This window comes from Drosophila subobscura, chromosome U, assembly GCF_008121235.1.
Source record: "Drosophila subobscura isolate 14011-0131.10 chromosome U, UCBerk_Dsub_1.0, whole genome shotgun sequence".
NCBI lineage: Eukaryota > Metazoa > Arthropoda > Insecta > Diptera > Drosophilidae > Drosophila > Drosophila subobscura.
Window position 1 is genome coordinate 3,933,496 of NC_048534.1, and position 26,318 is coordinate 3,959,813.

At 43.6% G+C, this 26,318-nt stretch overlaps 5 protein-coding genes across 10 annotated transcripts; 3 read left to right on the forward strand and 2 right to left on the reverse strand.

Annotated features, from left to right (window-relative positions):
• Nucleotides 1-1,619: 1,619 nt before the first annotated feature.
• On the reverse strand, nt 1,620-2,743 carry LOC117900744. Its single transcript, XM_034811222.1, has 2 exons — nt 2,217-2,743; nt 1,620-2,158 (listed from the first exon to the last, which is right to left on the reverse strand). Exons 1-2 carry the CDS (start codon nt 2,496-2,498, stop codon nt 1,703-1,705), a joined length of 738 nt encoding a protein of 245 aa, XP_034667113.1. The 5' UTR covers nt 2,499-2,743; the 3' UTR covers nt 1,620-1,702.
• Nucleotides 2,744-4,497: 1,754 nt separating this feature from the next.
• On the reverse strand, nt 4,498-26,007 carry LOC117902117 (tetraspanin-17). 5 transcript variants are annotated; one of them, XM_034813235.1, is made up of 6 exons: nt 25,617-26,006; nt 25,477-25,557; nt 25,144-25,422; nt 24,970-25,080; nt 24,757-24,873; nt 23,076-24,660 (listed from the first exon to the last, which is right to left on the reverse strand). In XM_034813235.1, the coding sequence occupies exons 1-6, from the start codon at nt 25,899-25,901 to the stop codon at nt 24,592-24,594; spliced, it is 942 nt and encodes a 313-aa protein (XP_034669126.1). In that variant the 5' UTR covers nt 25,902-26,006; the 3' UTR covers nt 23,076-24,591. The 5 variants fall into 5 exon arrangements, 4 of the variants coding, with proteins under 4 accessions (XP_034669126.1, XP_034669125.1, XP_034669124.1 ...); XR_004649358.1 differs by lacking the exon at nt 24,757-24,873 and adding an exon at nt 4,498-4,698 and having other exon boundaries at nt 24,481-24,660; nt 24,970-25,422; nt 25,617-26,007; XM_034813234.1 differs by lacking the exon at nt 24,757-24,873.
• On the forward strand, nt 4,690-12,277 carry LOC117902116 (homeobox protein H2.0). Its single transcript, XM_034813231.1, has 3 exons — nt 4,690-5,306; nt 11,342-11,850; nt 11,914-12,277. Exons 1-3 carry the CDS (start codon nt 4,766-4,768, stop codon nt 12,151-12,153), a joined length of 1,290 nt encoding a protein of 429 aa, XP_034669122.1. The 5' UTR covers nt 4,690-4,765; the 3' UTR covers nt 12,154-12,277.
• LOC117902114 (breast cancer anti-estrogen resistance protein 3 homolog) lies at nt 13,314-18,109 on the forward strand. Of its 2 annotated transcripts, XM_034813228.1 has the most exons (9): nt 13,314-13,490; nt 13,553-13,678; nt 13,747-13,899; nt 13,968-14,142; nt 15,131-15,491; nt 15,555-16,601; nt 16,664-17,098; nt 17,169-17,575; nt 17,635-18,109. In XM_034813228.1, the coding sequence occupies exons 1-9, from the start codon at nt 13,433-13,435 to the stop codon at nt 17,768-17,770; spliced, it is 2,898 nt and encodes a 965-aa protein (XP_034669119.1). In that variant the 5' UTR covers nt 13,314-13,432; the 3' UTR covers nt 17,771-18,109. The 2 variants fall into 2 exon arrangements, with proteins under 2 accessions (XP_034669119.1, XP_034669120.1); XM_034813229.1 differs by lacking the exons at nt 13,314-13,490; nt 13,553-13,678; nt 13,747-13,899; nt 13,968-14,142 and adding an exon at nt 14,600-14,783.
• Nucleotides 19,688-22,635, forward strand: LOC117902115 (beta-galactosidase). The gene is made up of 6 exons (XM_034813230.1): nt 19,688-19,959; nt 20,019-20,182; nt 20,644-20,794; nt 20,854-21,193; nt 21,255-21,402; nt 21,461-22,635. Exons 1-6 carry the CDS (start codon nt 19,828-19,830, stop codon nt 22,548-22,550), a joined length of 2,025 nt encoding a protein of 674 aa, XP_034669121.1. The 5' UTR covers nt 19,688-19,827; the 3' UTR covers nt 22,551-22,635.
• Nucleotides 26,008-26,318: the final 311 nt, after the last annotated feature.

Consider the following 26,318-nt stretch of genomic DNA (forward strand, 5'->3'; position numbering starts at 1 on the left):
CTTGGTCCGCTCCTGGACTCTGTGCTTGTGGTGACGCGCGTAAATTTCGAGGGGCTCTGCCGCCAGCGAAAGGTAACCCGAGAGTGAGTCTGTGGAGACTTGGGGAGTGAAATACAAACGAGGTACGCGTCGGATAACGCATGCTGACGATCATCGCTGGCTTGTAGTCGTCGTTGGAGTCGTCCGGTTGCCTGTGGCTATGTGGCTCTGTCGCTCTGTAGCTGTTGCTGTTGTTATTGCTGGCCTACTGTGGAGCCTAAAGACAGCAACACATTCATAATTTCTTCCGATTTGTATCGTTTTAAACATTTTAAATTGATTAAAATGCGATAAATCATAATCGTCAGTGTCTGGCCAGAGACTTGGGGAACGGAACCCATCGACGAACACCCCCCCTCCCGCCACTCGTACACTCGGGACCATGTCTGGGTGATGGAACGATTTATGAGCCTTGAACATAATAAAGTGTTAACGGAACGAGTTATTAAGGTAATCTGAATGCGCATAAGTTAATAAAGGCAAAGACGATTTGCATGGGCAGCCTCAGCTCAGCCCCAGAGCTCTCGCTCTACAGAGTCGTCTAAGGTTGCATCTAGGAGGCAATCTCAGGCCATAGGCCGAGTTCAGCGTTGAGCGTTCAGCGTTCGGCGTTCAACCCGATCGTCGGACACACAAGATGTCGAAAAATATAACATAAAACGACCACACGTACGTCTCCCATGCCGCACAGCAGGACTCCAGGCTCAGGCCAACGAGAAATGAGGAAAAAAATATCAGAAACGCCGTGTCTTGTGAGCAGAACAATCAATAAATTTGAACACGTGAGCGGACGTGGACGCGGACGCGGACGCGAATGTGGACGGGCACACAACAGGAGAACGAAGCGGAGTCCACACAGCAAAAGCAGGGCGATAAGTGATCAATGCCCCGTGTCGACTGATTGGGCAGAATCACAGAAACCCCCCGCCCCTCGCTCGAGTGTGGCCAGCGTTTGTTTAGTGGGGCATGGGGCAAGGGAAAGTGAATGATTTTTGGTCTGAGCTGAATCAAAATTATACAAAACAAAGCATTAAAATATGGCAGTAAAAGAGACTCCTAATGGGTGGAACATGAGCGTATATCAGCAAGGCATTGTTTCAGGCCACTTGAGGACAGAAAGAGGCAATTAAAGATTTGATTTGTTCAGTTTTACAAGTTTTAGTAATGATCTAATACTACGTACATGTATGTGTGCTTGGATTGCTGCTAACGTGGGTTTTCTCAACAAGCCATGCAAGGTCGTCGGAGGTTTTTATGAAAATTATATGAGCCTTAAGGGTGAAAGTCTGAGAGCAAAGATGAAAGATGGCGAAAATGTGCAGAAGATTTTTCAGGTAGCCTTAATATATAGATGACTTGCTAGATAATACCAACAATGATTATCTGAATAAGTACTGTAAAAACTCAGTTGGAAGATAAACGCTTTGAAAGTGAAAAAGAAAGTGTTCTTCAGAGGGACTATAATCCAAATTACTTCACAGTTCAGCTGATTCACAATATCTAAGTTCAATTCGTGGGAACATTCTTAAATTGGCGAAAACCGGAGAAAGCAATTGTATTCAGGTTATTTATCTCGTTCCTATAAAGTTTTAATTCAACATTTCCAGTGAATCTTTAGACTTAGTTCGATCTTTCTGATTGCTTTCTTCCAACTACAAAAAACCTAATAACAATCGCCAAAATCAAACCAAGATGCGGCATCTACATCGTCCATGATTATGGGCTCCCTGCGTGCCGTCGATGGTCCGTAGAGATTGTAGCGCCTGGAATTAGCCAGCACCTCACGATATCGTCTGATGGGAGCTCGAGCCATGTGCAGTTCCATCATATCCCAATCGTTGACGTCCCGAAAGACGGAGCGTATCATGTGCATGCGTCCCAGGAGCTCAGTTTCGCGCAATCCCTCGTAGCTGCGGCCAGTGCGGGCCTTGAAGGTTTTGTACACCTCACTGTGCTGCTTGGTCTCCGTGGCTGTTTGCAGCTCCTTGCGGTACAGAGCTCGGATGCCGCGTCCCAGATGACGAATGTGCTCAAAGTTACGAATGTTCAGGGCCACCAGGGAGATGGCATCGAGGCTGAGCAACTTGTGCCCATCGATGTGGTTCTCCTTGAAGGTTTGCTGGAAGTAAATGTAAGTCCTTTCAGGCACTGTCGCATTCAGGAGTTCATCCACTCACTTCGTACTCGGGATAGCCAAAGTCGCGCAGCCAATCGGCCACATCCAGGATACTCCACTTGAACACCTCCGTGCGGCCCTGGGCATCCACGACAGCAGCACACAGATTAAAGAGCGAGTCCGGCGTGGCCTTAAACGGCAGTGGTATATCGTCCTTGTTGTATTCCACATCGGGGAACATGTAGCTGGGGTAGCGAAAGCTAAACTCCTGCTCCTCATCCTCATGCTCATGCTGCGGTGAGTCGCAAAGGTTCAGGCACTCCATTGGCGATGGCAGCGACATCGAGGACAATGATGACAACGACAACGACTCCAGCCAAGCGGATGGCACGTACTGTTCCTGGTCTAACCCAAATTGAGTTGCCTCCGACCGAATCGTTTTGATTGCGGTTTACCCATCGCGGAGCAGGAGGAGTGTGGCACTCGGTTCGTGTCTGTTTACTCTTTTTTGGTTGCGTTTTGTATGTTTCCTTTCTGCATTTATTATACGTGAATATTCCCTGCCACATGAAGGGTGTTCCGAATGAGCGATGGGTGTGGGGCATGAGTTGACTCAGGAATTTGAATATGGGAATGAACTTTGAGTTTAATTTAAAGATGTTTTAGATATCTTTCCTGCCACCAGGAGGACTTAACCAGGATCTACTTATGGAAACATTACTTGCAATTTTCCTCTCCCAATTGGCATTGGTAAAGGCTCTCTCCAGTCTCTCTGATGGAGACCCACTCTTTCACTTCCAGAGTGTCTATCTTCCAACCTTTATCTTTTCACACTACAATTAATCCTTGTTGGATTTATCTATTGAGTCATCTTTATTAAGTGTTTCGACCGCAAAGAGCATTGCCAATGTCTCCATCACCATTCCTCCAGCTTAGCTCCCGTTTTCATTTACATTTCTCCCTTCTTGTGTACCTTTGGATTGCATTTGCATATCCTTTTTTTTCGGGGTCAATTTGTGGGCTGTCTAGGAGCTGGTACTAGGGTGTGATGGGGCACCATTTTCCCACCCACTGCAGTGGGGGAGGTGGATTCAACGCTGGAAAGTATGCTAGGGAGAGAGAGAGAGAGAGGGCGGGAAACTCTCCATTAATAACACGATTTCCGCTCTGCAATTTTCTTTTCGCTTTATTTTTGTATGCCGCGCAGTGAGCAGAGTTCCCGAATCGAATGTTTACTTGCGATAATTTAATGGCACACCACACAAAAGTTTTTATGGAGCGTGCATTGTGCATTCTGAGCGGATTTGTTTATGTTTTTCAGAGGTTTCCTTTGGGGAATGCGGTTGGATTTATGACCTGCACGTTACCCACTTTATTAACAACGGAACATAACATGCGGCCCCAGACAGCCTGGAGCTCGCAGAGTTCACAAAGATCGCTCAATCCCAGGGCAATTAGGCACGCCGCATTCCGCGTGTGAGCAACAGAGACACACAGACAAAGGCACAGACACAGCCAGGCAGCACATCTGGCCACTGCAGTGCACTGGCTCCGCCCACTGGCAGCGATCGATCGATCGTATTGGTCCGCTGCTGCCAAGAAATGGCAGCCCAGCCTCCCCACGAGTTGTGGGCGCGCAAAGGGAACCGGAATCAACCGAACATCGATAACCGAATGTACATGTGTGCGCTCTGGCGCTGTGTGTGTCTGTGTGTGTGGGGAGTACGGCAACATATGGATAAATCGGTAAACAAATCTGTACAGCGATCGGGGCAGCAATCTCCGACTGAGCTAATGACACAGCGGCGGTGTTTGTGTGTAAACAGCACCCGCGACTCTCAGCCATGTGCGGCCACAGTGGTGCAAAAGTGTTCAAAAAATGTGTGGCGGAGAAGTTTTTAGGCAAGTTCTGCACAGATAAAGGATAATATGTTGTGATAGAGGTATTGAATTGACTGCAAAGTGTCTGGGTTGTAAGTTATGGAGAAATTTCTTATTGTTTATGTGTCTAAAGAGCTAATGTTTGCAGCTTAGATGTTGATATTTCTTTGCTTAAATGAAAATAGAAGATAACGCACCTAATTGGACTGCTAGACATCTCTAGTAGCCTTTATTTGATGGAATTAATGTTCCACATGCATGATCATAGACTGCATACCCCAGAACTCTACAAAACTTACCCATTCCTCTTCTGCTAATAACAATAATCATTCCGAAACTGTTTCAGTGTTTCCCTCAGATATCATACCACTGTAAACACACTGCGAGCATCCGCAGCACACAATCTCATGGAGATTTACCTAAACGCCAGGCCAGGCCAGGCCAGGCCAGACAATGCCATGTCGAGTGGTGTGCTGTGCGCCAACGGCAATCGATCGCTGGTTGGGTATGCTCCCGGGCCGGTTCCACTCAGTTCTGTGTGGGTTGTCTTCTGGTACAAAACGGTTTAAGCGGTCGGTTGGTTGCTGCGCAGTGGCTCTCCTTTTAGCCACAATTTTCGAGTTCGGTTCGAGCGACGGTGTTTGGATCGATCGATTGGTGATCTGAAAGGATCGATACAAAGTGTTTCAATCTCTGCGAATCAAACTGTTGGTATTCATAGTCAAAGCAATGTTACTGCAACACGAAAGTGCCGCCAGCATGGAACAGAGTATGCCAGAGAATCTCAGCACTCATGTTTACGGCGGCGAATGTGAAGTGAAGCTGCCATCGCCCTCGGGCAACCACGATCCCATGGATACTGATCGTGATCGTGATCGCGATCGCGATCTGTCGCCCAAGGAGTCCACCCATAGTCCCGAGACGAGTGTATCCAGTCCAACGCCTCCCACAAGCACCAGCACCACCAAAGTGAAACTCAGTTTCAGTGTCGATCGTTTGCTGGGCTCTGAGCCCAGCGAATCCCTGACAAACTCTTCATCCTCCTCCACGAGATCCTGCTGCGATGGCAGCGTCTTCTCCTGCTGCACATTTCCTCACTGTTTCAGTCAATCGCAGGCAGAGGCTACCAAGCTAGGCCATGTGTCTGCTCTACAAACGACACAAAGTCATCATTATGCCTATGCGGCGGGATTGGATAAGCTATACCCGAACCTTTATATGGATTACAAATCTGTGCTGAGACCAACGCCCATTCGAGCTAATGAACATGGTAAGACATGGCTTAGAAACTAAAATATCTATCTGTATAAACGGGGATTATGGTATGAGAATGATCGGATCAAAAGTGCAAAAACACTCAGATTGTTAACAAGTTATAGTCGGAGTCATGGCCAAGGAAAGGGAGCTGCAATCAGGAGCAGTTGTAAAAGATCTGAAGACAGAGAATATGCCGATAAAGATCAAAATTGTTCACAAGTTCATTTTATGCTTCTTCCTTCTATAGCTTAGTGCTTTATCTATAGATATCGGATAGATAGATAAACCCTTGCTGCATTTCCTTGATGAATCCATACATCAAACCCTTTGCCAATGTCCTTTATCTGCTGGCTTAAAACCGTTTTAAACTTAAAACGATACTTACCACTTAAGTACAATCAAATGTATCCCTAGAAAACCACTTCACTTCCAAATTTGTAGCTCAATTAATACGATTTTTCGCGTTTGATCAAAGCAAAATCATTCAAACACCTCCAATCATATTTTCCGATATGCCAATCACTCGGCATTCCATGCTCAGCCATCTTCAGGATATCAGACGAAAAGAAACGATCAAAAGATCTGTTGAGGAAGTTTCCCCATTTGCCAATCAAAAAGATCTTCAGCTCATTACGAGGCAAAGAGCATGGAGAGCACGGAGTATGTACTGCAATTACGCACCATTTTATCCACATTACAAAGGAAATCCAAAAGAGTGAAAAACGTAGAAAATGTAAATTCCTGGAAGAGCAGCGCAGCGCTTGGCCATAAATCGTTTGTTTTTATTGGAATTATTAGTTGATCTGCGGCCACATTGTGCAATATTGTGCCGGGCCAACTGTTCGAACAGACTCTTGACGAAAACAATCCATTTGTTGAGAAGAAGAACCCAATCCGAACCGCAGAATATCTCGATATATTCCGTGTATTTACGTTACTTCCTGCTGGGGATTTTTGTATACCGATGAATACTATCTGAACTGTTCTGGGGACGACGACTTTGCCCATGGCTCATGGACTGCCTGCCAGGCCCATGCACTTTGATCTTGTTTATATGAAAAATAGGAAAGGCATTTCAAATAGAAATTGTTCATTGTTACGGACAGGCAGGCTGCAAGCCATTTAACACATTTCGTTGGTGTTGGCTTTTGTTTTATATACAATACTTATCAAGTGGGTGCTAAAGAGCTGCAGAGGACTTGCAATCGATTGCGAAGGAAGTTCGAGGGGCAAGGGCAGGAAGCATGCCAACATATTGTCGAAGATTGTGAAAGGAAGGGAAGCCAGTCAGCCCATGCCATGAGTTGTTTGTGTTCAAATTTTTATTGAAATGTGGCCTATGCTGTGAAGAGAGCAGCTACACATGTTTCAGCTAATATAATTGTGCAGACAAATATAATCAAATGTTACTTACGGTGTTCCTTGTACTACATTTTACCCCACCCTTAGCTCGAGCAACATTTAGCCATGATATCATTTTATTTTGTATAATTTCTCATTCAAAAGAAATCTTTGAAATCTTTTGAATGGCAACAAATTAGCGGCACATTGAAATAAATCGAAATCTGCGCACTTCCATGGAGCAAAACATTTATGAAAATTATCATCAATATTAAACGATTTTCAAACACATTCCGTGCGGGCAGGTGCAAATGGAAGGGCAATTAGTAAAGAGAATTAAATTCGACATTTCCTCAATCAGCAGCGGCTGTACGAAACAAACGATCGTTGAAAGTGTTTCATCAATCCTTGTGGGAACATTAAATAAATTAAATTCAAAAGAACAGAAAGAACACGGTCGAAAATTAACAGCAATTTATGAACAAATTAGGAATCAGACTTTAAAAATAAACTTCGACCTACGTGAAAAGCGATTGGCTGGGAATGGGTGAACAATTTGTTTATTTGCTTGAGCAATTGGCCCGTCATTCATGGGCAGATACAGATAGCTATCCATCTAATTGCCAACGATAATGAATTGTTCCGCTGCCACAGAGAACAGGGGCTAGAGGACAGGTTGGCAGAGAACTTGAAGCCGCAGTAAGAGAACTTGGAAGAACTTTGGCCCGATCCCTGATAGATGGGGCGCCATTGGGCCCAACTACTGTGACTCAACGCGATGCTGCCGTTTAGGCTAATGACAGGCGCATGACCGACCCTGATTGACTGATTGAATGAGTAAATGACTAACTGAATGATGGAATAACTGAAGCTATGCAATGCGATGGCTATGCCTATGCCTATGCCTATGGTTTGTGGTATTTTTAGGGGCCAAGCCAGAGGGCAACTATTTACACAGCCACCCACTGTGGAGCGATGGAGGAAGAGGATGGCTACCTGCAGCGACCAACCTGCTCCAGCCAACTCTCTGCCTCTCTGGCGGATTCATTTCTTGATGGATTGATCGCATCGCATCGCACATCATAAAAAAACTTTGGGGCCAAGCCAGAGAGAAGATCTCTCTCTCTCTCTCTCTCTCTCTCTCTCTCTCTCTCTCTCTCTCCTTCCTTTCCGTTCCCATCCCTACTGATACTTTGACTATTTGTTGCTGTTTGCTTGCCTCGCCTGGTGTTGAGTAGTTTGTTTGATTGTTTTTACTTGGGCTTTTACTTGGGTGCTGGCGATCGATTCATCCATCGCTCGATCGATCGATTCCCCCCAGCAGCATCAATGCTGAAAACGTTTGTCTGCTATATGGGAATGCTGATGTCTGAGCGATAATCTGGCGCCGTTTGCCTAATTAATTTACAATTTATATGTTAATCCAATTGCTTGCTGGTTTGGCTGCAGCTAGAGCTACATGGAATTGCCAGCGATCACAGCAGCGTTCATCAATGAACATCACAGAGAGAGAGAGAGTCGATTTCGTAGTTGTGGAATCAAAGAGATTATGGCAAAGAGTTCCCAGCAGCAGGGGAGGATTATTTACATATAATGAGAGGGATTAACTATATTTCGATTGTTTTAGTGTACGTATTGAAGTTGGTATTGAATGATGGAGTGATCTGGCATTTTGTGATGGATTTGTAATGTGCATTTTGACTGTGTCTTCTGCTCTATTAATTATTTTTTAATGCCATTTTTAAATGATTCCCATAACTTTTTTTTTGGTCATCACAATGTGATAAATTCCTTATTATCGTCACCAGAATGTATATTCATGATGTTTTAGATCTGCATGCCAAAGTATATGTATACTGTCTTTCGATCATCATATGACTATGATTTGATGAATTTAATCAAAGATAACTAATTTCTTCAGTTTTACGATCATTTTCAAACCTTTTTAAACTCGTTATCTATGAAATTTTACCGAGTAAATAGAATATTCATGGAAATAGTGTACAAACTTCAGAACTCTTGCTCAAAGCTCTTCTAAATCGAAGCCTCTTTATGCACTCAGCCAAATATAGCTTAATACTTAGCATGGAGAAATTAAATGGTATTCACATGGATTTAAATGTAAATGTGTGAAAATGTTTTTTTATGCGCCTCATATTTAATCTAAATGTGTACAAAACACTTTAAAATAAGTATTTAGTAATCAATTTGTAGGAAATATATTAAAAACCTTAATTTAAAAATGAAATATTTATATTCTTTTTAATACATTTAAATATATTATTTTAAATGTACAAAAATATATTTTAGATATGAAAATGTTTATTTTAAATGAGAATTTACGGTAAAAAATACTGTCATATTAATGTCAAAATGTTGAAGAAATCAATTCCAATTTAATATTCACCGCTGAGGCACAAAGAATAAAAAATATTATATTTAAATTGAAGTGAAATTATTGAGAAAGAATCGCTGATGTGTAAGGGAACCATAATTTAAATAAAATTGAGTAACTATTTACCAAGTATTTAGCAACTATTTAAGCTAATTCCTATCTCGCCTTTAACCTTGCACTTGTTTAGTGCATTCCTAAACCTAATTTACATCGTGGGCAAAAACTCATAAATTAATCACTTAACCTGCTCGTCACAATTGATGGACCAGGGAAACACTCGTAAATATTGTAAATCCCCGTGCACATGGCCCACCAGCCTCACCAGCGCAGTGGCGTTTCGGTCAGTGTCGAAAAGTCCATTCGCAGTTTACCCAGAAAAAAAGGAGAGCACCGCAGAGCACTGACAAACAAAATATTCGGCAAGCCATAAATATGGCATACCCCGTGGAATGGTAGGTCAAATAAATCCGTAGAAATGGAAATTTCCCCGTAAATCCAAGACAGAACACAAACATCTCAGAGCCGAGCAGATCCTCCGGCTGCGAATGCATCCGCAGCCATGCAGGGAACAGCGAATCGCGGGAGTGGGTGAATCTCTGGGGTGATTTAGCATCACGCCTCGGAATTATCACAACTCATTAAGATATTTACCCTGGGGTGCAGGGGGATTGTGGATTGGTATTGGGGCGCCCGATATTTACAAATGTATCTGAAAAGTCGGCAATTAAAGAGCTCGCGCTGTGCCAAGGCAAGAGCTGTGCACTCGAGGAATAAGGTGTTGAAAATTGATGGAAACTCATTATAACAAACCGCCGACGGGTGACACAAACCAAATGCCAAACAGGCTAATTAACGCAGATGCAGATGGCCAGACACAGATGCAAATGCAGCAAGGAGCAGCAGCGCATTTCCGCTGCAATGTAAATATCCAAGAATCACGCATCGTCGAGTGTTTTTTTCTAGAGTAAATAAAATGGCTTGCCATGAAAATAATTAGACGCATGCCGCGTGAACACACAAACAAAGCGAAAAATCAAGCATAAACTCTATGAGCAAAACCCAATAAAAAGATGAATAAACTAGTTTAGGCAAAGGAGCGAAAGAATAAGCAGCTCTTTGAGATATTTAAAAAACATTTAAACGTATGAAAAGGCACTCGACCTACAGATACAACACACCCACACACACATCTCTCTCGTGTGCCCCATGTCGTGTTCGATTACCCCAAATAATTCTTGGCTCTGCACCGAAAAGAAACGCTAATAGTTGCTCTACTGAAATCTCGTTTCGTTTTTGTGGCATAAACAAATACAAATGGTTCCGCCCCGCCGACAGTGCCTCCCTCAATGATTATTTCCAATTAAGTGGAAAATTTTATTATAAACAAACTCATTTAAATATTTTCAACGTGCGTTTTCATTGAACAAAATAATTTACTCGAACAACATACAATTTCTGAATTTCATATTTGCAAGTGGAACGGAACGGAACGGAACGGAATAATATTTTCCTTATGTTTTTTTCCTGGTTACGGAAATGCGTAAATTTTCGGTTGGCTTTAAGCTCAAAAAATATAACAACTAATATGTATTGTTTCCACCGGAAATGGGCAATAATTAATGATATGGGAGGATATGGCGATTTAGTAATTTGTTTGTAAAAATAAATAAAAGTGAGTGAAATATGGCAGGGATGGAAGAAAAGTTATGGCAAATTAGTGAAAGGAAGTGGAATGATTGAAGAGAGGATTCATTCTAGAATGCTGTGGACTATAATCTATTAGAAGATAATTTAGATGGGGAGAGAGAGATCGTCAATAGATATCTAGCCACATCGGCATATAAAAGATGGAAGCAAAGACATGCAGGAAAATGGAGTAGAGTAAGAGTTAGCTAGGATGCTCCGGTGGTATAATCTATGAGAGGTTATACCATTAGAAGATCATCAACATCATTGAATAAGGGATTTTAAGGAATTGAAGTAAGAGTTAACTCTAGAATACTGTGTTTAAAAGGTTTACCCCAAGAGATCAAGCCACAGCGTCATAGAAAGGACGGAAAAGAATTATGGCAAATAAATGAAGGGAAATGGAATACTGCAGGGATTCATTCTAGGATGCTGTGCTCTTGTTATTTATGAGAGGCTGTCTTTCCTTTAGACGATCATAAAAACCTTAGAGATATACCCATTGTCCCCTTAAATATCTTTCTATAATCATGTTTTACTTCTAATCCTTAAAACGAGATAAAGTGATCCTATCGACAACCTTTCGCACCTTTATAATACTTTTTGTTCCCTCTATTTTCCTTTAGCAACCTCATATCCCACTCTGGCAACCAACGCTCTTCTACGCTTCCATCAGCAGCACCACCACCAGCCACACCCACACCCACACCCACAGCATCATCAGCCGCACCATCAGTCGCACCATCAGTCGCACTTTCATCAGCAGAAACCTGCCACGAATGCAGCTTCGACAGCTACAGCGCTGCTGGCGCCTCTTCATGGCCTCAAGTCTCTGCAGTTGACGCAGCAGCAGCGGTTTCTGGGCAAGTCGCAGCAGCCGCTGCTGGACAACATTCCCACAACGCAGGCGGCCGCCACAATGCAAAATGGCAGCCAAAATGGGGGCGGCAACGGCAACGGCAACAGTGGCAGTGGCAGTGGCAACAGCAACGGGAAACGGAAACGCTCCTGGTCACGGGCTGTCTTTACGAATCTGCAGCGAAAGGGTCTGGAAATACAGTTCCAGCAACAGAAATACATCACAAAGCCAGATAGACGCAAGCTGGCGGCACGCTTGAATCTGACAGATGCGCAGGTGGGTTAAAGGAAGAGAAAACTTGAGTGTAGAAATATTTATAGCTATTCCCCTGCTCTTCAGGTCAAAGTATGGTTCCAAAATCGTCGTATGAAATGGCGGCACACACGCGAGAATTTAAAAAGTGGTCAAGAGAAGCAGCCTCATGCACAGCCCTCGAGTGTGGCTGCCACAAAGGTCACGACCCTAACAGGTGCTGGCCATCATCCACAGGAGCAGCTGGACTACAGCTCCGATAGCTGCTCCAGTGTGGAGCTCAGCGAACAGGCGGACGATGATATAGAAATTGATGTGGTGGAGTAGAGCAACGAATTCTACATTAATACATGCTCGTACATGTATAACTACATGCATGTCGCATGCTTGTTACTCGTGTAAAGTACCATGTCAAGTAGCTTAAGCCACGTAGAATACTCCCTCTAATTTATTTTATTTAAAATATTTATATAATTTTTAACTACAAAATAAATGTTAAAGTGCAGAGTCACAGCTGGCATTACTTGGGTAAATAAGGAGAGGGATCATCTATCTGTTTACTTGTTTGAATAGAGCAACCAAATGGAGAGTACAATTTCTCTCATAATTCCTATGAAAATACGAGCAATGCCAACTGCCAACTGCCAAGACAATAGCCAACAAAGAAACAGCTACAGAAAATTTAATTAATGGAATAACGCTGCGATCAGCAGAAAATATGAGACGCGGCGACAAACGGCTTTCTGAGGCCTTCTCCGCTAATCAAATGAACGATAAAACCGATACGAAAACTGAATGAAAATCCCCCCTTGAGATCGGCAGGCAGTTGGGTTGGTCAAGCGCGGGTGCCAGTTGGGGGAGAGAGCAGTGTGTGTCTCGGAGAGCAGTAATTAGACAAACAGTGAGAGCAAATTGTCGAAAAACAGTGAGAGTAAATTGTGTGTGGATGCACGACATTGAAATATTACTCATGCTTAGCTTATGGTTTTTATCATACGCTGCCAGAGAGTTATCCGACGCGGAGAGGGTGTTTGAAGATCTTGTTGGGTACTGAAGATAAGGCACACAGATACAGTAGAAGATGAAGGAAGGATATACATATATAAAGGTATAAATTATTCCAAATGTAGGCCACACATTCCTAGACATAGTAGTACTAAAACTTAGCTGATTTTCCAAGTTATTCACACCCAAAATATACCTGAGAAGTCTTAGTTTTTCCAGAACTCAATAGCAAAACAGCTGGCGGATTCCAAGTGTTTATTCCTGAGAGAAGTAAATGCATTAAAAGAATTTGTAAGCTGTTCTTCATTCTAGGGGAAGTCCGCCACTCCTGCTCGAAGTAATCTATGAAAAAGAAGCTTTAAAAGAGCATTCCCTCCTCGGTTTAAGCTACACAAAAATCGTACTCTCAGCTCTTTTTTTTCTCCCATGCTCGCGGCTCTGCCTTTCGGTCACGTTCAGTACTCTGACGCAGAGCACAGCGAACGGTTGAATTTCAGATCGAGTCTTGAGACTGGTGGCCATGTGACGGCTTAATTAAAGAATAATAATAATAGAAATTGTATATCATACGGGGGAGCATTACACAAGCCAGAGAGACAAAATGGGCAATGTGCAGCCGCGTACACTGGAGCCGCGCAATGTGGCAAACCGGCGAAGCAGTAAGTGACACAATCAGAAACAGACTTTGCAGCTTAAGATCTTTCTTGCAACTCTTTCTTAGGTATCCTGTGGAACTTTCGCTACTCGAATGCAGCACGCCGGCGGGAGGATCTGGCTGTGATTGTGCACAACTCCCGGATGAGCATTGCCGAATGGTTGGATCTCTTGGAGCTGCAGCAGTACGAAGGTTTGGCTGGCTGTCTCTCTGACCTGCCCTAACGAGCACTTACGTGTACATTCTTCCCTGCTCTTCAGGTAATCTGCAGGCCTACAGCACTGTGGATGATGTGGTGGACATTACGGACAAGGAGCTAAAACGCTGTGGCATACGCAGCGCACATCGCCAGCTGATGATCAACAGTCTGTTGGGTGTGCGGGCAAAGCGTCGGCAATCCATGATTTTAGAGGGTAAGTTCCCCGAATCATTCGATATACATATGTACATTTAATGTATTCACTGCTTTTGCATCCTGCAGCTAGCAGCAGCAGGCCGCGTGCTGTGCCGCGACGCAAGAATTCCTGTCCATTGGTTTATCTGGAGGAAAGTTCCATCGATATCTCGGGCAGTGGCGATAGCGGTGGTCGCGACTTGATTATCACCAAAAGTGGCAAAGTGCTCAAGCAACTGACTTTCGATGATACAAACACCATGTGAGTGAGGGGCAATGGGTTTAAAGTAGATATACATTTGGTAGGTTTATCCATTTTAATTTGAGTTTATCTTCATTGAATTTCATACTTCAAATATCTTCCACCAAATTATGCGTTATCCCACCCTGCCCGCATTTCTCCTTCTTTTCCGAATCTCTTTCGTATATTTTCAATAACAAAAACTCTGCGCATGCTCCAAGAATTTCCCCGTACGTAAAAAACAACACAAAAACTTCCTTGAAGCGGCAAAAGGAGTCTTAAAACAAAACCCAAAACAAACCGAAACAACCCTCGCAAGGACAACCCGAGTGCACGACTCGTGTGCGAGAGAATGGGGAGGACATGGCCCTGGGACATGGCCGTAACGTTTTCAGAGCAATTGCAAACGGCGCAGAGTTCAGACTTGATTCAGAGATACGCGAATATATAGAAATAGGATTTTTATTTTGTAGTTGCTGTTGAAAATAAGTGATGCAAATTCAAGGCAATTCTTGCATGCAAAAATCTGCTTAAAAGTCGTTTAAGACTCGAAGAAGAGTCTGCCCTGTGCCTCGCTGTGTTTGAAATAGTTTTTTGGGGCGTTTCCCGTTCCCACATTTGATTTGATTGAAAGCTTGGCATAATCAACATGGGCGTAGCAGGTGAGTGATAAGAAATTAAGTGAAAGGATATATGGAGAAGGACAAGAAAATTCCAAACAAAAAGTGTGTGCAATTCTTTTAGAAAGGAGTAAGAAAGTCCCCACCGGCTACAACACATTTTACTACAATTCGATTTGTATTTTTTTTGCACTTGAACTTCAGACAAAAAGTTGGTACATATACCAAGGACCAAAATATCCTTGCCGGAGTGAAATTTCCCCGCAATTGAGTGCCGCTTTTGGGGGGAATGGCCCTTTAGCTTGTCAGAAATTACCCAAAATAAGGGAAATTTACTCATCCATCCACTCACCCACTCTCTCCCTCTCCTCCACTTCTCTCTGTTGCAGCTACGAAGAATTGAGACCGCGCTCCAGGTGCAACAGTCCCCATTGGGGTGCCCACATTGATAGCGAAATGGAGCAGACTAGCGGCAGCAATGCCTCCACACCGATAGCCGTGAATTCGCCGAATCCCAATGAGCAACAGGAGGCCATAGCCCTGAAGAAGGCACTCGAATGGGAGTTGAGTTTGGATGCCAGGGAGCTGCGTTCCCATGCCTGGTACCACGGACCACTGCCACGACAACGGGCCGAGGAGATTGTCCAGCGGGAAGGAGACTTCCTGGTGCGGGATTGCGCCTCACAGCCGGACAACTATGTGCTCAGTTGTCGCAGCAAGTTGGCAGTGCTGCACTTTGTGCTGAATAAGGTGGGTGATGTCCTTGAGATCCTTGAGAGCGTTTATCTAATCACAATATTCTTTCTCTTCCAGTTGGTCCTACAACCAGAGACTGTGTACGAGCGCGTCCAATATCAGTTTGAGGAAGATGCCTTTGACACGGTGCCTGATCTGATCACCTTCTACGTGGGCTCTGGCAAACCCATCTCTGCCGCCTCGGGTGCTCTCATTCAGTATCCGTGCAACAGGCGATATCCACTGTCCTTTTATGGTCACAAGATTGTGGGTAATCAGCTGCACAGCCAAATGTTGGCTGGGCTACGTGGCCTGAGTCCTTTGAGCTCGCCACTGGGCAGCAATGGCGCAGGATTGGGCAATGCTGGAAGTGCAGTCTTTCGCTTTGAGCAACAGCAGCAGCAGCAGCAACAGCAGCAGCAGCAGGCAGTGCCACAGCAGACTGTAGCCTCTCCTGGTAGTCCTCATTGCTCGCCGCCACGAGCACGTCGCGAAGTTCCTCCGCCGCCGCGGCTGCCCTGCAAGAAGCAGCAGCGATCCCAGAGCCTGACTCCCGCACAGGCCATGGTCGTGAGCAACATTAACAAGCTGCAGGAGCAGCAGTTGCAGCTCCAAGAGGCAGCCAATGGCAACAGCAATGGAACTTCCAATGGCAATGGACTGGCCCGCTTCCAGACCATAGCCAGATGCAATCCCACCAGCGATGTGCAGCAGCAACATTTGGAGAATAAGTTTACCAGCCACTCGCTGCCCAGGCCGAGTACTTCAGCAGCGCAGGCGCTGCGCCAGCAGGCAGCAGCCAGGATGTCGAGTTTAGCCAGAAATTGCAGCCTGGACACAGGGTCGGACTCGAGTCGGCCACCCAGCCCGCCGCCGAAGCCGCGCAAGGAGCCAATGGCCGCCGTGTTGGCATATCAGGCAAGTGGCTCCGATTCGGGCAATGGCTCGGGCGACTCGGCACTGGGCGATGGCAGTGATGTGTGCATACAGCGTGGAGTGATCATCAAGAATCCAAGATTCATGAGCAGCTCCGCGTCCAATGGCACACTGAAGAGTTTCAGCGAGTTTGATGCCATGGCAGCGGAGGAGAATCTCTTCACATTGGCCATTGAGGAGGTGCGAGTGGTGAGTGCTGTACGTCCCCATGGAAGAACTAATCCTCATGCAATCCTCTTCTCCCCTCGCAGGGCAGCAAATTTGATTTTGAAAACTTTAGCACTTTGTTGCTGCCTTCGGTGGAGAACAAGCCGCTGGATGGTGATGCGCTGAACACCTTCAAGATGATGCTGCTGGAGACGGGGCCCAAGCTGCTGGCGGAGCACATAACACGCATTGATATTGGTCTGTTTCTAGAGCAGCCCGACGATGAGTTGGACTACTTTCTGAGCTGTTCGGGACTGGAGCTGTTGACGCTGCCGCATGGCAAACTCTTTCGCGAGGATATCATCGAGCGCACGCAGTGCATCAAGCTGATGGTGGCCGTCACCATACTCACCTGTCAGACGGATCTGGATCGGGCACAGTTGCTCAGCAAGTGGATACAGATTGCAGTCGAGACAAAGACGGCATTGGGGAATCTATTCGGCTTCTGTGCCATTATGTTGGGACTGTGCATGGCACAGGTGCGTCACTCTAAAGATTAGGCAATGTTAAAGGAAATGCTTAATAGATTTTTTCCCCTCCCCTGTGTAGATCCAAAAACTCGATCAGGCCTGGCACATTCTGCGGCAAAAGTACACGGACAGCGCGTTTACATTCGAGGCCAAGTTGCGTCCCACTTTGAGCAGCATGAACGAGGCATCCAATCCGCAGGCGCCCAACACCACAGTGCCCCATGTCCTGCTCTATGCGCTGCTCATCGATCGTCCAGTTATGGATATTATCAACCATTCGAATATGGACGATCGTCCGGCGCTGTATCACACGTGCATTGCTCCGTGGGAATCGAAGGCGGATGACTTTGGCATGTCCATTAACTTCCAGCATTTGGATGCGTCGCGCGGCTTCCTCAAGAGCCTCGATCTGTATCGGAAGAATGCCAAAATGATGCTCGAAGACGCCAGCATTCGACTGGATGAATTGCTGTCGGATGCTTTTCGGTGGGTGCTCTACACAACTCTTACCTTTGAGTTTCTTCGAATAATTTTCGCTCTTATAGAACTGAATTCCACGTGAAGTTCCTTTGGGGCAGTTGTGGGGCCACGGCCAAGCCCGAGGATCGTCATGGCAAGCTGGAAAAGGTGCTTACACTAATGGCCGACAAGTTCTGCATGATGGCCGGCGAAGTCAAGTGAAATGTCACTGAAAACAAAGCAACGATCATATGGACTCTAGTTTCTAGTGGATAATAACTAAAATATAATTACTTATTCTATAATCAAAACGATTGTCATTCCACACACTTCCAGCTACCAATCAATCTCTATCAATCAATCAATCAATCTACTCTCTATGTATCTCCAATTGTCTACAGACCCTCCGCAAATTTGAATTTCGTGCTGTCTCTACCTCAGCCTGGGTATATCTGTATTTTATAATAATTTTAGCAGAAACACACTCCAAGAAGCACTTTATGTTACAGTTCAAATATTTATTAATTAATCCTTAGTTAAGCCACAAAACGAAAACAAAAAGAAACTCTAGCTATACGACGACGAAAAGGAAGAGAGGAATCAAAATAGGAACCTATACTATAAACGAGTTATTTATCAAGCAACTCTCTCCAAGAGGGCAAGAAATCTTCTACTCTGACAACACCCACACTACCAAAGTCTAGTACTTAAATTATATTCTACCAAATAATAATCTTATTGAACTATAGAGCGGACAATATACATTAATCAAAGACATCTTATATACATATGTATGTGCACACATATTTAACTACCCCCCCTAAGAATGTATAATTCTTTTGCAATTTTGATAAGTGATAGTGCAGTAAATAAAATGCAAATGCAAATACAGAAAATATTATGAAATTCCCAAGCGTATAATAATCCTTATCGGGTGTTGGTCGGAGTGCCTTGAACTTAAATGTTCACATACAGCGTGGGATTATGTGGACAATTTATTTATAGAAAGTTTGAAAAAGAATAGTTTATGACTTCTGAACTCAAATTCTTATGGATTTGGAGCTACGATCTCTATGAAAACAATTCGGAAATATGGTTCTCTAAACTTTAAATCATTTTAGACAGTTTTAGGATCATTTTCAAGAATCCACTTTCGGAATCCCTCGAGCCTTACAGCCTTTACAGAGTGGGATTGAGGAAACAATGGAATGAAGACATTAAATTTTCGGATCTGGTTTGAAAAGGATTCAATCATGCTACTTGTAACTCTAATACTTAGAGAATTAAAACTTAAATTTATAATAATTTTATGGAATTTTTTGTTCTATTGTTTTGAATAGTTTAAGAATCATTTCCAATGCTATTCATTAACAAAACATTAAAATCTCAAGCGACCAACTATGAAAATTACACATTGAAATAAATGGGAAACTTTTGAATGTACTTAAGTTAAAATAAGTTGCAGTCTGGGATAAACAGTCAACTTCCACATAGTTGAAATTTAAGAGTATACCTCCAAAATGTGGTTTTAATATTCAAAAACCAATTTGGTTAGACTGTTTGAACTTTCCTTAATTTTACTTAGAGCCTGCAATCACTACCAACCACAAAAAATAATGAGTTAACAAGGAAACTAATATGTTCTAATATTCATAGAAAGCAAAGACAAGAAATAATTTCCTTGAGCCCTAAAACACTTACCCAAACGATGAGTAGGTAATACCCCACCAAACAAAAAAATTTACCCACTTCAAACAATCACTAAAATTTTCCATAAAAACAATATAGATTACCTTGTAGCATTAGCCAGATTCCAAACGAAAACAAACACAATTTGTAGATTAAGTTTCAGCATTAAGCAGATTCGATAGGATACTTTTGTAGACCCCACAAAACTTGAGAGAGCAAACCACTTGGACGTTAGAGGTTGTTATTATTACGAGGAAACTTAAATGACGATTACTTGAAAATGTGCAGCATTATCAGAGCTCCTCAAGTGGGGAACCAACAACCGGCTTTATCAACAAATATATATATGGATAGATGTGCGGTGCGGGGTGGACTGCTGTACAAAGTGCCATACGGGGATGCAAAACCCCATTCGCTCTGCTCGAACATCGCTTGACATTGTGCCCTGGTCAGAGCTGGAGACCAGTCGATCGTTTCACAGTGCCCAAAAAACAAAAAGAGAGCAAAGTTTGCTTTGAGTGAGCTTTAAGCTTTGGCGCTGATCTAGGCTTTTTTGTATATTTAAACTTTAAAGTTACCTTTGAGGTGCCATGAGCTGTCGCTGCACTCGAAAGCTGACAATGGCCATGAGCGGCTGTGTGATTATTTTGGTGATCGCCCTCACCGTCGGCCTTTGTGTGGGCCTGGGCGGTGGCGAGAGTGAGAGCGAGGGAGTACGCGAGGTGAGCAAAACACACAAAATATTAACTGGGTGAAACACAGCTTTGCATATCTTGTTTAGGATCCGCCCAAATTCACAATCGATCATGCGGCAAACACTTTTGTGCTGAATGGTGAACCATTTCGCTATGTCGCCGGATCTTTCCATTACTTCCGTGCGGTGCCCGAGGCCTGGAGGAGTCGTCTGCGCACAATGAGAGCAGCGGGTCTGAATGCAGTGGATACGTGAGTAGTCGTTAACTTACACAAAACACAAACATTACTCTCAAGTGCTTTAGTAGCTACAAAAGTTGAAGCACACTCTCGGCATTAGCGAGGAAGAACGTTGTGAGCCGCGCTGAAACGCGGCACAACATCTGTCATTAACGTCATGTATACAAAATTATTTCGAAATGTTTTGCCTTTGTCTTGGTCACAGAGAAGCCTGCGCAAAATCAGCCAAAAGAGTGGTAGTTTTACTATAGATCATGTGGGAAATACATTCTTGCTGAATGATGAACCCTTTCGCTATATCGCTGGATCATTTCATTATTTCCGTGCTGTTCAGGGCGCATGGCGTAGTCGTATGCGAACCATGCGAGCAGCGGGCCTTAATGCATTAGATACGTTAGTACTGGGCACTACGTGGTTATGGATAAGTAGGGCTACATTTCTACTATATCTCTGCATTTGCTCCACCCCCCTAGCTATGTCGAATGGTCGCTACACAATCCCCACGATGGTGTCTACAACTGGGAAGGCATGGCGGATGTGGTGAAATTTCTAGAGATTGCCCAGGAGGAAGACTTTTATATAATACTGCGCCCAGGGCCCTATATCTGTGCAGAACGCGACAATGTAGGTCTACACAGGAGGGACTTTTAAACAAATCAATACCCTAATGCTGCCTCTTTCAGGGTGGACTGCCCCACTGGCTGTTCAGAAAATATCCCAACATCAAAATGCGAACGAGCGATGCAAATTACATGGCCGAAGTGGCCAAATGGTATGCAGAGTTGATGCCCCGCCTGCAGCACTTGCTGATTGGCAATGGTGGCAAGATCATCATGGTGCAGGTGGAGAATGAGTACGGGGACTATGAATGCGACAAAGTCTATCTAAATTGGCTGCGCGATGAGACGGAGAGCTATGTGCAGGGGAATGCGCTGCTCTTCACGACGGACATACCCAACGAACGCATGAGCTGCGGCAAGATCGACAATGTGTTTGCCACCACGGACTTCGGCATTGATCGAAGTGAGTTGCGTCATCCCTCGACCCCTAGGTTGATCCTCACTCAAATCGTCTTCCCCAACAGTTCACGAGATTGACGCCATCTGGGCAATGCTGCGCAAACTGCAGCCCACGGGTCCGCTGGTCAATTCGGAATTCTACCCTGGCTGGCTGACCCACTGGCAGGAGATGAACCAACGACGCGATGGTCAAGTGGTGGCCGATGCCTTAAAGTGGGATTTGGTTGCACCTATTCCAAATTATTCCAACTAATTGGGGATCTCTTTTTAGAACTATTCTGAGCTACAACGCTAGCGTGAATCTGTACATGTTCTTTGGCGGCACCAACTTTGGTTTCACGGCCGGAGCCAACTACAATCTGGATGGGGGCATTGGCTATGCGGCGGATATCACCAGCTATGACTACGATGCAGTGATGGACGAGGCTGGCGGCGTAACCAACAAATATACTCTGGTTAAGCAGGTGATTGGTGAAGTTCTACCCCTGCCCGAGATTACGCTGAGTCCCGCCAAGCGACTGGCATATGGCAAAGTGGAGCTGACTCCAGCACTGGCCCTACTCTCTGCCGAGGGACGTGCTGCTCTGGCCAAGGGCGAACCCGTGGAGTCGACAAAGCCAAAATCGTTCGAGGAACTCGATTTGTACTCCGGCCTGGTGCTGTACGAGACGCAACTGCCTAGCATGGACCTTGATCCGGCTCTCCTCAGGGTGAATCAGATCAACGATCGTGCCCATGTCTTTGTGGATCAGGAGCTGGTGGGCACACTGTCCAGGGAGGCCCAAATATACTCCCTTCCACTGAGCAAAGGATGGGGCAGCACGCTCCAGCTGCTGGTGGAGAATCAGGGTCGCGTCAATTTCTACATCTCCAACGACACGAAGGGCATCTTTGGTGAGGTGAGTCTCCAACTGCACAACGGCGGCTACCTGCCGCTGGAGAACTGGAAGAGCACTGCATTCCCCCTCGAAGACGAGGTCGTGGAGAACTGGCGAAAACAGAGCGGGGAGCAAAGACTGGATGCATTCCTCGGCAGGCAACGCATTCTGCGCAATGGACCTGTTCTCTACACGGGCAACGTCAAGGTGGAGGAGGTGGGAGACACCTACTTAAACATGGCTGGCTGGGGCAAGGGTGTGGCCTATGTGAATGGTTTCAATCTGGGCCGATACTGGCCCGTGGCCGGTCCCCAGGTCACACTCTATGTGCCCAATGAGATCCTCAAGCTGGGGGATAACACTTTGGTCATACTGGAGTATCAACGGACGAACAAGACAGCAAGTGGTGAGGATCTGCCCGCGGTGCAGTTCGATGCAATTGCACAACTGGACGGACAGTCTGGAGATGTGCCGCTTAAGTGACATAATCAATAAGGGGAGATCCTAAATTGATTATGTTACTGATAAATATAGTTATAGCATTTAAATAAGTGGTTTTATGGGCCTTAAAAAATGTGTTGTCCATTTTATTTTCCTTGTTTTAGCATGAATTATATGGAAGATTCTTCTATTTGTGCATACATATAATATGATATTCAATCACTCAAATCCAATTGGATATTTGTAAAGATTGATCCTTTTATGAGATAAAATAATAAAGTGAAATGTCCCTTAAAAGTATTACAAAATCAAAACTAATTGCATTTGGAAGATATTTTGTGTGATTGATCTTTTGCATCAATAACCTTTGTTAAGCTTTATTTTATGTATATATTTGCTAATTTCTTATTGTTATAAATTTATAATTGATAAATTCTATATTTAAATAAGTTGTTTTCGTTAATGTTGCTTGACTGACTTGCATTTTAGTTTCAGCTCGTTTTTCAATTGACTTTTTCCTTTACCATTATCGTCCTATTTGTAATTGTAATTCTCTCCTATTTTTTGTTTGTTAATGTATGCTTGATACGTGTGCTTAAATTTTGATAGATTCCTAATTGGTAACGGGCATTATCATTGGCAAATGGGGAGATTCCTAGTTCTCTTTGCAAAAATTGAGCATTAAATCAATTCATGTTTTGGGTGAGAGAACTTTTCAGATAATCGGGAGACTCTTAAAAGGAAGAAGATCCATTCCGAAATTAGGAGATTCTTTTGAACATCATGGTTTCCATGGCAGTCATTTGAAGAAGGGTTTGCATTTGTAATCAAATATTTGGCAAGATACCAACCCATAGCTGAATACTTCTTTTCGGAATGTTTTGGACATATACGGAATGGATCTTCAGTAGGCAATTAATACATATTTAATCGGTTGTTCCTCAAGGGCAGTGTTCAGGGCATACTTATGTAGGATAAATGAGCTTATAATTAATGGAAATATATAGTAGATAAATAGTTCAGAATCAGGATCAGTAATTAATATCATTTAAGAACACAACTCGTGTAGTATAAATCGTCATTCAAGGTACAAGAACGAATGCATTTTGTGCTCCTTTATAGGAGACTTTTAGTACAAAAGTTAAGTGTGCGCTTTATCGTAAATAAACCACAAACTGATCCTCAAGACAAATTACGAGTGTTCTTCGAGTTTCACATCAAGTTTCAGTTCGTGTTTTCTTGCAAAAATATACACATAGCTTACTTGTTTTTTTTTTTTTCTGTTAGTTTTAAGCTCTTTTTTAGAAATGAGAAAAGCAAGCTACATGGTATGCGTTTTTTTTTTACAATATTTCTATCTGTGCATCTTTTTTTTATGTATATAAAAATAATTATTATAGCGTTGCATTCATGTTAGATATTTGTTGTTGTTTTGTGCTAGGTTTTAGCTTTTGTTTTCAGTTTAGGAATGAGTTTCGTTTTCTATCGGTTTTTCGGTTTTGCCTTTTTTGTTGTTTGGAAAATTGTTGCATATAATTTCTGTTGTTTTTTCTTCTCTATCTCTCTTTCTTTCTCTATGTCTCTCTCTATACATTCATTAAAAATATATCACAGCTGCATTTCGAGTAAAAATGTCTTCCCTCTTTCGTTTACTTTTCATTTGTAAAAATGTATAGAAAATGTATTCAAAATGTTTTGCATTGGGTTTTAGTTTTCTTGTTTTGTTTTCACCATTTCGGTTGATTTTGGGCAAAGAGAAAGCCGACGTAAAAACAGCAAAAAATTTGGCAACCTAGTTAATGTTTTGTTCGTTAGTTATTCAATGTCCCCACACACGAAGACGGAATGCGTTTGCGTTTGCATTTGAGTTTTAGACACATACACAGCTAGCTATAGGCATACTCGTGTAGACGAGCACAGACACATATGGGCAGATAGTATAAGGTATTTATAGTAGATATAGTTAACTAACCGAAGCGTAGATGAGTATCTGTAGTGTTTCTCTTCTGCCTTGTATGAGGTGTTATACTTCTCCTCCTTTCAGTTGTCTCTAGAGTGCTGTGGGTGCAGCGAGGGCCATTTGTCAGTGCCATTTCGATTTTTGGGTATAAATGTCGGCACGCAAATTCTGTGCAAAACAAATGCCCAAAATCTACAAAGGAAATTACAATATTAATAAATGTACATTCAAACAAATTATATCACAAAACGAATTCACAGACAAAATGTAAAAAAATTAAATAAAAACCTGGAAAAACATGACCACAATGACAGCCGTTGAAATGATAATCAAATTATGTTCCATCCATTCTTCGCCAGCCTGAACGCAGCCCTTTTCATAGATGATTTTGGACAGCTCCATGGCCTAGCGAAAAATCAAAGGAAAGTCAAATTAAATACGCAATAAAATAGAACATAAATAATTAAATCTAAAAGAAGGCAGATTCAGTCCTTTGAGCACCTGCAGCATCAGCAGGCCAACGCAGGCCGCTGCCACGCTTATTAGATGTGCCTCCAGCCAATCCTCGCCAGCGCGCAAACAGCCACGCTCATGTATATTCCTATCCACAGGCTGCTTGCACAGATTAATTATGGGATTATGATTACGTGTAAACCTAAACCTAAAACCACTTACATATCCCTCTTTGCGCACATCATAGCCGCATTGCTTGTTCTTGATGAGTTCTTGCGGCCGGCGACGGCAACAGGAGAAGGGCACCCCGCAGGCCTCACGACTGCCAATGGCAATGGACGAGCAATTGAAATAGTTGTTGCTGTCCCAGTCCTTGGGTCCGTCGATGCCGCAGCACTGCAGCCAGTCCTCCTGTATCCAATCGATGAGATTCTGCTGATCAGCATCCTCACGATAATGCCGTATGAAGGCTTTGAGCCCCTCAGTAGCTTGGTCTTTGATCTGGAGTAGGGAAAACCATTAAAATCAGTTTATCTTGATTATGGAGAGACTTACCCAACCCTTGTCCTTGAGTACAAATGCCAAAGCACAGAAGCCAATCTCAGCTATAAGCAATATACTCAGAAAAATGGCATACTACAGAGAGACAATAAGATTATTAGTTGGGTTTCGATGGAAACAATTAGCGTACCCACCGCAGCCAAGAGACAAGTATTTTCCCTCAGTGCGCCCACGCTGCCCATGAAGCCGAGAAGGAAGGTGATGCCGCCCAGTATAATCAACACAAAGGCCGGATCCAAGGCTATGAAACTCAGCTTGGCAATGTTGCGAAACATGTCTTTCTCGCTCCAAGCCCAGATGCCAACGGACAGCACCATGAGAGCAGCCACAAATATGAACACATTGCTTGTGAAGAGTAGATATTTCAGACAGCAACTGATTTCGCTTGTCTCGCGTCGATATTTGCGCACTGCAGGCATCTCCGGAATGATTTAAACTTGATTTGTACACTAATTATAATGACTATGACTAAAACATAAACTAAAACGCTATTTTCACTTATTTTTTACTGAAAGCTAAGAAAACATCGATGAGAGGTATCGATGTTTTTGTAGTCGGCACGAAATTAACCGTCTAAATGATTTGCAAAATATTTGTTTATAGCCGTATTCCACTGAACGTGACTTGGACAGGTTGGACAGGTAGTTTTGCAATCTAAATATTTTAGGAAGAGCATTTAGTGGGAGTGAAATAAAGGAACATGATCAGTTTTTTTTGATAAGTTAAGAGGATGGATCCACTAGAAGAAATAATCACCATATTCAAAGAGAGGGAGTCTAAGTGGGTTAAGTTCGCTCACACGGCACACATGATTTATGGTATATTTAATACATTTC